Source organism: Cricetulus griseus, chromosome 6 (genome assembly GCF_003668045.3).
Source record: "Cricetulus griseus strain 17A/GY chromosome 6, alternate assembly CriGri-PICRH-1.0, whole genome shotgun sequence".
Lineage (NCBI taxonomy): Eukaryota > Metazoa > Chordata > Mammalia > Rodentia > Cricetidae > Cricetulus > Cricetulus griseus.
In genome coordinates, this window is record NC_048599.1 from 105,323,667 (window position 1) to 105,335,595 (window position 11,929).

The window sequence follows — 11,929 nt, forward strand, 5'->3', positions numbered from 1 at the left end:
TGTTTACAAAATTTCGTTATTCTGAGTACCCTTTGGGTTACTTTCTGCAGGTAGTAGAGTTTGGTTATACAAAGAAATGGGGCGTTTCCTTATCATTTCCTTGGCTTGTTGCCAAGTGAGGAAAAAATCTTTTTTCAAATCTTTGCTATTAACATGGTGATTCTTATGCAGTTCTGAGGCTTCTAGCATATTTCCTATCAATAGTTGATCAATTTAATCATTACCTTGTGCTAGATGGCCTGGTAGGCTGGTATGGGATCTGATACGTGTCATATATAGGGGATAACATCTATTTCTGATTATTTCTTTTTATTTATTTATTATGTATACAACATTCTGCTTCCATGTATATCTGCACACCAGAAGAGAGCACCAGATCTCATAACGGATGGTTGTGAGCCACCATGTGGTTGCTGGGATTTGAAATCAGGACCTCTGGAAGAGCAGTCAGTGCTCTTAACCTCTGAGCCATCTCTCCAGCCCCCTGATTATTTCTTATAATTAAATAAATAACAAAGTTAATTCTGAATCATCTGGAATAAGTTCAGCAGTTTCAATATGTAAAGCAACTCTTTTTGCATATTGAGAGTCAGTAACTATATTAAGAGATTCTGAAAAATCCAATAATACCATGAGAATAGCAAATAATTTGGACTTTTGAACAGAATCGTAAGGGCGTTGAGCCACTTTACTTAAATTTCCTGACTTATAACCTGCCTTTGCTGATTTATTCACATCAGTATAGAATGTAGGAGCTCTAGAAATTGGTGTTCCTCATACTATGCGAGGAAGGAATCAATTAGTCCTTTTTATAAACTGAAGTCTCTTGTTTTTGGGATATTTGTTGCTACTCTCTCCCCCCAAATCTCTGCAAGCTCTTTGCCAATGTTCATTTTCTGCCCATAATGATGCAATTTCAGCATTGGTAAAAGGTACCACAATTTCTGCTGGGTCTATTCCTGTTGATTGAAGAAGTCTCAATATTGTTTTCAGAATCAATTCAGAAAACTTTTCTACGTAGGTCTTTAATTTCCCACTCTGTTTGTGTGTCAAAAAAATATACATTCTAAAATATTATTTTCTCTCCATATTGGAATTCTTGTGAGAGAATGTGTAGAAGGTAAAATAACCAGAATACAATCAAGCCCTGGACCCAAATGATCCACATGTGCATCCTGTAATTTCTTTGTATTAATGCCAATTATCTCTCAACCTAGGCTGATAATTTTCTTGGGCTATTTAAGCCCTTATCCCCTGGTAAGGTTTGAAATAAATTCTTTAGTTCTTGAGTTGTTAATACAATTGTGGGCCATAGCCAGTTAATATCTCCCAGCAATTTTTGAAAATTGAGTTAAGAGTTTGTAATTGATCTCTCTTGGTTTATACTTTCTGTGGTTGAATTTTTGTAAACTTATCTTATATTCTAGGTAACTAATAAAATTTCCTGTTTGTATTTTTTTTCAGGAGCTATTTGTAATCCCCAACAAGGCAAAACTTTCTCTACTTCTTCAAACATTTTTTCCTAAAGCATCTGCATCTGAATCAATTAATAAGAGATCATCCATATAATGGTAAATTACAGACTGAGAAAACTGTTTACAAATTATTTTCAATGGCTATTGTACAATATATTCACACAAGTTGGGGCTGTTTAACACCCCTTGTGGAAAATTTTTCCACTGATATCTTTTAACAGGCTGGGAATTATTATAAGTAGGCACTGTTGCCAGGAGTTGGTGGTGCATGCCTTTAATCCCAGCACTCAGGAGGCAGAGGCAGGCAGATCTCTGTGAGTTCTAGACCAGCATGGTCTACAGAGTAAGTTCCAGGACAGCCTCCAAAGCTACAGAGAAACCCTGCCTCGAACCCCCCCTCCCCCGGCAAAAAAGTAGGCACTGTAATGTTACGATAAATCTTTCCACCAAAAGCCACCGAGCCCAAGTTAGGCCCAAATGAATACACAGAAACTTGTATTAGGTTCAAAGCTGCTTGGCCAATGACTAGGATTCCTCATCTGTTAGCTCAGTCTTAATTATCATAAATCTATATATTTTATAAGACTTATCTTACCGGACGCCTTATTGGCGTCCCTCCTTGCTGGTGGATCACATTCTGCAGCTAGAGCAGGAGCAGAGGGGAAAAGGGGGCCCTTCCTGTTTCTCCTTCGCTTAACTATGAGTCTCCTTGCTATGTCACTTCCTGCCTGGATCACCACTTCTCTACTACATTTCCCAGAATCCTCTTTGACTTCTAGTCCTATCTAACTTGCTGTCTCATTGGCCAAACAGTATTTTATTCAACAATCAATAAGATAAACATACACAGAAGTACTTCCCCCACCATCCCCTCTTTTCTGTCTAAATAAAAAGAAGGGCAACCCACCTTTTATAACAACTGAAGAAAACTATAACCATAACTATCTGTCTTCAACTCTATCAAAGACCACAGAAGGATAATATATAAACTCTAAAATTGACAGAGACATCTCGTTACCTGGACAGTCACCCAAAGTTCCTCTGTAACGTTGGGGCATCCATCTTCAGCCTATAGGCCATAGTGTGTCTAGCACACTTCTCCATTTTAACAGAAATCCTTCAGTACTGTCTTGTTTTGTAAGTTTAGCAGTCATTTTCTTGTGGGTCCTGCATGTTCAGTTTATACAGCAACAAACAGTCCAGGCAAGAGCAGTTTCTTGCTCAAATGGCTAATCTTGCTATGTTGACAGCAAACACCATAACGAGTTTCTTCGATACCCAACCTCCTTTCTGACGTAATTGGTGTGCCAAGAGCAGTTGTGTCTCACTGCCAAGAAAAACCCTAAACCATTTAAATACCATATTCTGTAGGTCTTTGAAAGGTTTGAAGAATACCTGTCCATCTCAAATACATCTCTGTATATCTAGAAAACCTAACTAACCTAATTATAAGTTCTTACTATTATAGGTAAAAGATCAGTATAAACACAATACCTAAACAAGAGGAGACATATATATATATCACAAAATTGACCTTAAAGTTATATCAATAAATGAAAATCTACACCAATGTAAAGTACTCATTCCTATATCCTAGTCCCCCTTTTTTTCTTTAAAAAGATTAATATGCTCATTATCATTTCTAACCAACCCCATTTAAATGAAAACAAACATTTATAAACAATAATATTTGGGAATATGGGCGTCATTCTTTCTAAACTGCTTCCTGCTGATTGGGGGCGATGTTCATATACCATGGGGATCATGATAAAACATAGAAACCTGACCAAGTCCTTGCTTTTGTAGTCTGTAAGGCTGTATCATCTCAGCTTTAGGGGGTCTTGCTTGATCAAACCATAATAGTCTGGAATGAATCCATAGCTTTATATTTTCTGTGGAAATACAAGTAAAACCTTTATTTCTAAGTAGCCTGTCCTTAGACTTAAATTTTGAAGTCAAAGTATTTTTAAAATGTATAAGTTGGATTAATTTAGCAGCATTTATAATCAAATGTATTTTAGTAGCAGTAAGTCTTTCCTTGGCAATCAAAGAATTTAGACAACAATATGGCATAAAGTATCCAGATTCTCTGTGCATTTGTCATCTCTAGGTGGCTTCTTTACTATTCTACTTTTACTTCTTTTTGTTTCTTTTTTTTCTGAGACAGGGTTTCTCTGTGGATATCTGCCTGCCTCTGCTTCCTTCAGCAAATCCTACCGGCGTTGGCCATCATAACCAGCTACTTTATTTCTTTCTGTTATGTTTTCTCTCACAAGCCTACATATATTTTTAAATGTAGTGTAAACCTTTAGAGGTCTTTCTTTATCTGGATCTGTCTTTATCATCTTGGGCGTGCCGAGTCCAGTGCCCAAGAGCACTGGGATGGCGAGAGCATACGGAAGCTGCTCCAATGCCTCTCAGCGGCCTGACAGGGCACTCTGTGGCGGCAGGTTTACCTCTTTCTCTGGGAACCTTGGGGCATTGGGTCATCCCGCTCACTGACACCACTGTAAAGGCAAATTTCTCTCTATCCTGTTCTTGTAAAGCTTTAGTAAAGAAAGCAGTGTTTTAAATTGATCACAGTAATAGAACATCCTTTAGGTAATAAAGGAGAGGGAATTCCAGGCTGTAAAAGTCCCATTGGCTGGTCACCTTATTAATCTGCATCTGTTACCATTCTTTATTTTCCATATTTCTTTTTAATGATAAACATAGAATTCCAAGGACTGGTTGATTCTTCACTATGTTGAGCATTTAGCTGTAGCAGCTAAATATACCAGCTGTTCTAGTCCATGCAGTTTTTCTGATGTCAAAGGCCATTGTTCCACCCAAACAGATTTTTAAAGATAGGGCTGTTGCTACCTTTGAAAGATCAACAGCTGTTATGTCTTGCTCATGTACAACCTGAATGGTTGTTTATGTATGATAAACTAAGGCTGGTTTTTCTAATAACTTTGGGCCCCTCCTCTTTACCTTCAACATGCCATGGTGCAGTGGGTTCTGATCTAAACTCCTCTGTCTGTATATGTGAATACTTTTTCTTAGTTTCATTGGTAGGTTTTTCTAAGACTTGTATTTTATCAGTCAATTTTTCATTTTTGGCACAGATATCAAACCACTTTTTAAAGGACAAAACATGAATTATCGAACTGATAATAATTACAATCAACATTATGTCAATCCAGCTACGTCGGTTATTCATTTATTTTTTCCAATTCCAAACCATCCATTGTGGAACCATACAACTCCCTGCATGGTAAATTGCCTACTCTAATGTGGGAACTTTTTTTTTTTTTTTTAATAAAACCTAATTGTCTCCTTAAGAATTAATTCCCTGGTGTCTCACGTGATGTGACGACTTTCCAGTTCCACAGCAGCAATTACAGTGACCGCAGAGCTGCGCAGCGGGTGGGAGTGCCCAGACAGCCAAACTGTCCCGTTGGGCACTGGGGTCTCAGCAGGCTGCCACTGCGCTGCAGAGGCGGGGCTGACATCACCTGAAACTGCTCTTGTGTAGCCAGGGGCTGAGTTGGTGCGGCTGCAGTGGCCGCGGCAGTAGAAGCCGGAACAGGTGTGAGAGGCTGCCCAGCTGGCCCGGGGATGAGATCCAGGGAAAGCCCGCAACTGCAGGGAGAGGAAGCAAGCTGACTGAAAAGCAGACAGGGATGTGCAAGAGGTGAGGAGGGCACGGGAGCCGCCTGAGTGACAAAGATACAGCAGTGAGTGACTCCAGCGGGTAGCTGCCTCGTGATCTCCTTGCTCTGGTTGTATGACAGATGAAGCATTTACTTATATTGTTCATTTCCCAAATAAAACTCACAAGTCAGATGTCAGAGTAAAACCTGACTGATCAGAGAAGTGGCAGAGAAGAGACCAGTGACCTCCTCTCTCTCCTTCCCCTATCAAAAAGGGCCAGTGATCTTTCTAAGCCTCTCTCTAGTACTTCCTGTGTCTCTCTCTCTATGTATTCTGGATCTTTCAAAATCTCTCTGGCCAATTCCAGTCAGCCAGTGGCTAACTCTGCGCCCTGATTCAAGGTTAAATTTTATTGTCAGTCTCAGAGTGTCCGTGCGAACAAATATCCTGCAATATGTAATTTTCATTTTAGGATTAAAATAGGGTTTTCTTCCTCTTGGAATGGCAACAGCTCGAACAAATGCAAACCTGTTAACGGTCTTGATATTAATTTTGGGAGAAACTGTGTTTATCTTTCAATTATAACTTTTTTCTGTGTGGTTTTATTTCTATTTCATAGGCATCTTGGTAACATCACAAGGGCTATAGTTCCATGGTAGAACCTTTGCTTAGCGTCCTTGAGGCCTGGATCCTGGCAAGGGGCAGGAAGTGGTAAGAGTAATTTATACCTGGAATCATAACTAATGTTTATAATCCCAGAATTTGGGATACTGAAGCAGGAAGATCACAATTTCTAGACTAGCCTAGGCTGCATAGACTCTGTCTCAGAGAGGGAAAGAGACACAAAAACACATGGGGAGGGGAGTGGGGGTGAGTAATACACAACTGTAATCCCAGCACTTGGGAGTATGAGACAATAGGATCACCACACATCCAAGGCCAGCTTAGACTAAAAAAAAAAAAAAAAAAGCTAGAGAGCTGGTTTGGTGGTTAAAAGCACTTGCTCCCTGGCTGCTCTTGCAGAGGAATCAGGTTCAATTCACAACACCAACATGGCAGCTCGCAAAACCCATATTTGAGTTCCAAGGATTCTGGTGCCCTCTTCTGGCCTCTGTGTGCAGTGCATGCATGTGGTGTGCATGTAGACTCGAAGGCAAAACACGTGTAAATAAATAAAATATTTTTTAAAGAATTTATTTATTTATTGTGTATACAACATTCTGCTTCCATGTATATCTGCACACCAGAAGAGGGCACCAGATCTCATAACGGATGGTTGTGAGCCACCATGTGGTTGCTGGGAATTGAACTCAGGACCTCTGGAAGAGCAGTCAGTGCTCTTAACCTCTGAGCCATCTCTCCAGCCCTAAATAAAATATTTTTAAAGGTTTATTTTATTATTGATGTGTGTGAGATGGAAGGGAAGAGAGGGGGAGGTAGGAAGGGAGGAAGAAAGACAGACACAGCGACTGGTTGAGACTCAGTCAGCAGAGCCAGAAGATATGGCATTCCCTGGTACTGACATTACAGGTATCTATGAAGTACAGGTGGTTCTGATGGGAACTGAATTCTGATCCTCTGCAAGAGGATCACCACAGCCTCCATTAATAGTTTTCTTGAGACAGCATCTCATTTTTTTCTACCAAGAAAATTGAGGAAAGAGGGAGACTATTAAAGATTCAGCTTAATACTTTAAATGCTGATATTTCACTAAACAATCCTCCAACTGCTAGTCCTCTTAGTTAAGTTGGACCATGAGCCAGGCAGGGTGGCACACATCTGTAACTCAGCACTCTGGAGGCTGAGGCAGGAGAATGAATAGTTCAAAGTCAACCTATGCTACAGAGTGAGATAACAAAGGAACAAGAAGGCTGCGGAGAGGGCTCAGAGGTTAAGAGCACTGGTGACTCACAACCATCTGTAATGATATCTGGTGTCGTCTTCTGGCATGCAGGCATACATGAAGGCAGAATACTGTACACTTTTTAAAAAAGAAAAGGAGCAAGCCAAAGAGGGAGTAACATTTTACCTTCTACAGTGACACAGGAGATCTCCTGGCTGCCCCCCACATCCCCCACCGAGTCCCCACACAAAAAAATTTTTTTTTGAGACACGGTCTTATTCAAACTGACTCTGGTTTTGAATCCCATACATAGCCAAGGATGGCCCCCAGCTTCTACATCGTTCCTGCCCCCACATCACTAACGTTGGGCTTACAGGGATTGCAACTCCATGCTGGGCTCTCACTGATTTTAGTTATTGTGTATTTTTGGTTTTTTGAGACAGAGTTTCTCTGTGTAGCCCTGGGTGTCCTGGAACTCACTCTGTAGACCAGGCTGTCCTCAAGTTCAGAGATCTGCTTGTCTCTGCTTCCTGAGTTTTGGGATTAAAGGTTTGGGCCAGCAGTTATTGTGTATCTTCTTATTGCCATTCTAGGGGTAGGCATATCCTTGTAGTTTAATTTGTATTTCTTTAATAACTAGCTGAGAGTTTTCATATGTTTAGTGGATATTTATGTATGTATCTTCTTTCATAAAAGGTTAATTGAATTTTTGGTCATTTTAAAATCTGAGGATAAATTCTTTTTTAAAATGTTTATCACTGATGGAAGCAGAGGCAGACATCCACAGATATACACTGAACTCTGGAACCTAGTTGCAGAGAGGGAGGAATGAAGATCAAAGGGGTCGGTACCAGGCTGGTGAAACCCACAGAATCAGCCAGCCTGAACAAAGGGGAGCACATGGACCCCAGACTGCTCTCTGGGAGGCCACCACAGGACTGAATCAGACCCCTGAACATGGATGTCAATGAGGAGGCCTCCATACTCTAGCTTGATGCTTGAACCCCAGTATCAGTCTCTGGGTCTTTTATTTGTTGTGTTACAAAGACAAGCTCCATCTGCTTCTCAAGATACAGTTCAATAGATTTGCCAAATCAAGCCTATTAATTTCCAATGGATCTGAACTTTAAGCAAACAAAAAATTATGTTTTACAAAAGCAAACATCCATTGAAAAATTTCCCTGGGGGGTTGTGGGGGACAAGGGAGGATGGGAGGGAGAGGGAACAGAGATTGATATGTAAAATAAAACTGTTTCTAAATTAAAGAAAGAAAAAAGAAAAATTTGGCACCTATTTATATTAAAAAGTATTGACCGGGCATTGGTGGTGCACGCCTTGAATCCCAGCACTCGGGAGAAAAAAAAAAAAATGTTTATCACGGAGGCTGCATAGTTGGCTCAGTGGTTAAGCGCACTGGCTGTTCTTCCAGAGGTCCTGAATTCAATTCCTATCCACAACATGATAGCTCACAACCATCCACAATGAGATCTGATGCCTTCTTCTGGCCTGTAGGCATACGTAATAAATAAATAAATCTTTAAAAATGTTAATCACATTTTTGTCCATTTTGAAATCTTGGGTAATTATGATTCTGTTGCAATGTATATCACACTTCTACAAGTCTACAAACTTGAAGAATACAATACTCCTGTTTTTGCTTTGTTGTTCTTGTGGGATGTTGCTGATGTTAACTTGTTTGAGACAGAGTGTTTTGTAGCCCAGGTTAGCCTCAAGCTCATTTCATAGCCAAGATGATCTTGAATTTCTGTTCGTCTTGCCTCTACTTCCTGTAATGGGGTGAGCTACCATACGCAGCTCTAAATCTGGGGATTCTTTTTTCATGTTACTGATGGTTGTATTGCATGGTTCTCTGATTTTGTATATGTATTGCCATGTCCCTGCAACTGAAAAGGGGGTGACATTTAATCATCCCTGCTGTTCCAGTGTTCAGGAGATGGTAAGTGTTAGGATTTTGTAGAACTGCATTCATATGTGGAGACTCCTGAAGAATGTTGGAAGGTTGTCAGCAGGCATCATTGTGCACAAACAGGGCAAAGGTCCTTCTTTTCCTCCACAGGAATGTGGTCCTAGAGAGAAACCAGCACACACATTCTGCAGACACTGATCAGTGTGTGCTGGTGGACACACTATTTCTACACAGCAGTTAAATGTGTTCTGATATTTTTCTGTCTTGATTTTGCTTTATTTGCTTGTTCATTGTTTTGTTTTGTTGAGACAGGGTCTCACTATATAGCTCTTGGATGGCCTGCAACCTACTATGTAGACCAGGCTAACCATTGACCTGCCTCTGACACCCAAATGCTGGGATTAAGGATGTGGCCCACAATGCCCAGCTGGGTTTTCCAAAGTGAATTTTTTATTTACTTTTTAATTTTTATGTGTTTGGATGTTTTATCTACATGAATGTCTGTGTGCTATGTGCATTCAGTGCCCTCAGAGGCCAGATGAGGGCACCAAATCCCCTGGAACTGGAGTTACAGATAGATGGTTGTTAGCCTCCATGTGAGTGCTGGGACCTGAACCCAAGTCCTCCAGAAGATCAAGTACTGTTAACAGCTGAGCCATCTCTCCAGCCCCTTATTGGGCTACAATTTGGTGATCCATTAGGAAAAATACTTTAAATTATGTATCACTGTTAATTGAATGTGAAATGCTTTACTCATGCTATACGAGGCTGGAGTAATTTAATTATGTTCAGAGTGTTTCTAACACTAGGTAATGGGCTGAAAGCTGTCTGGCTTTCTGTGGATTGCTCTTCTACAGTGTTGTGAACTCTTGGGTGTCCTTTATCAGATGTTACTAATGTATTTAGCTGGAATTCTGGAGGGATCTCTTATGATCTCTTTCAAGATTCATATTTTTGAACACAGATTGCATAACCTAAGATGATTTCCAGAAACCAAGGATGGGACTGTGAAATGTAGTGTGTGTTTAACAAATTTCCATGGTCACAATCATGTAGAATACAATGCTCCCGACAGGGATCTTGAAGGCTTCTAAAAGCCTGCTATCCATTGTAATATTGAAATAATCAAAAGCAGATGTTATTACCATCATTGGGATTTCAGATCTCCAGGTGATGAAACTTGGTTTAAAGGTTTAGTTTTGACCTTGCCTTCCTGAACTCAAGAAGTCACCAGCCAAAAGCCTCCCAAATAACTGTGACCAAAAAAACAGTGGCATATTGGGGGATGATCACAAGGGTAGGCTTCCTGCAGTAAGGGTCCCTTGAGGGACAGCCCATGGCCTCCTATCTGGGTAATCAAATCTATTTTAAATGTAGAAATTGAATTTTCTTAAAACTAAGAAACATACTTTTTTTCCAGAACCTAATATACTAGCTTCAAGTTCAAATTTCACTATATGAATATTTACTAACCATTTCTTTTTGTTTGCTTGCTTTTTATTTTTCAAGACAGGGTTTCCCTGTACAGCTCTGTCCTGGAACTCAGTCTGTAGACCAGGCTGACTTCAAATTCAGAGATCCACCTGACTCTGACACCGCCCCCACCCCCACCCCAGTGCTGGGATCAAATGTGTGTGTAATCACCACCTGGCCTTTTTAAAAAAATTATTTATTTTATTTTATGTGCATTGGAGTTTTGCTACTTGTATGTCTGTAAGAGGATGTCAGATCCCATGGAACTGGAGTTCCAGTTGCCAGCTGTCATGTGGGTGCTGGGAATTGAATCCAGGTCCTCTGGAAGAACAGCCTGTGCTCTTAACTGCTGAACCATCTCTCCAGCCCACTAACCAGTTCTTAAAGTAAGGTCAGTAGACTTTAGTCGAACCCCAAGGTACTTTCAAGGAGTCCATAAATATCAAGATTACTTTCATAATAATATTAAGGTATGTACTTTTTAGAAAACTTTTCGGCATGCATTTAAGTTTTAGAAACTCTAAACTTTATAGTCTAAAAAGATGCTATCAGTTGCTCTTGTATTTTTCAAATGTTTATTTTGGTTTCTCTAAGTACATGGTGAACTTTAGAGGAAGAGATTATATGACTAAAGTAGATGCTAGAGCTGTACAGATGGCTTAGTGGTTAAGAGCACTGTCTGACCTTTCAAAGGACCCAGGTTCAGTTCCAGCACTCATATGGTGGCTTACAATTCCAGTTCCAGGGAATCTAATGGCCCCTTCTGACCCCTGCAGGCACTAGACATGTACGTGGTACAGAGACATACATGCAGGCAAAACACCCACACACACATAAAAATAAAATAAATATTTTAAAAAGTAGATGCTATTACTAGTGGAATGGTGTTTATTTCACAGAAGTAATCACATATTTTACTAACCCATCAGCTAAAGCATGGGTGTAGTAGCTAACATTTCAGCATGTGGGAATCAGAGGCAGGAGGATTGCCATAAATTTGAGACCATCTTGGTCTACTACATAGCTACTTCCAGGCCAGTAGCAATGTAGCTACATAGTAAGACCCCATTCTTAAAAACAGAAAAAAAATAAGGTTTAATCCATTGATGTATAGATCAAATGATCTTACTTCTACGTTTTCTTTTTAAATTTCGAGAACAAAAAATAAACTTTCTGGACTAGGGGGAATGGCTCAGAGGATAAAGGCATTTGCCAACAAGCCTAAGGACCTGGATTCAATCCCCAGAGCCAACAAGGTGAGAAATGAGAACTAACTGCTGTAGGTTGTCTTTAAATAGCGTACACGTGTGTGGAGGCCAGCACTCATGTACGTATGTACACACACTAAGTAAAAACGTTTTTAAAAATAAATAAAACATTTTTGAGAAAACAGCACTTTCCATAATGAACTCCTCCACTATATATAATATACATCTTATTGTCAATAATCCACCAGCCACTGTCTCCCTTTGCCTTATTGTAGCCTAGCCTCATTCTCAGCATTATTATCTATTGGAGTTAATTCTGGGTCAACATCACGCTTTTACATCCACTTTTACATTTCAGTAAAAAGCT

The 11,929-nt window shown here is 40.0% G+C and overlaps 1 protein-coding gene across 1 annotated transcript in view; it reads right to left on the bottom strand.

Annotated features, from left to right (window-relative positions):
* The window catches only part of Ubr3 (ubiquitin protein ligase E3 component n-recognin 3), a 157,436-nt gene that overhangs the window by 143,752 nt on the left and 1,755 nt on the right, over window positions 1-11,929 (bottom strand). The window contains exon 2 of the mRNA XM_027420475.1: window positions 4,822-5,236. Coding sequence (XP_027276276.1) covers window positions 4,822-5,236 — 415 coding nt within the window. The remainder of the gene's footprint in view (window positions 1-4,821; window positions 5,237-11,929) is intronic.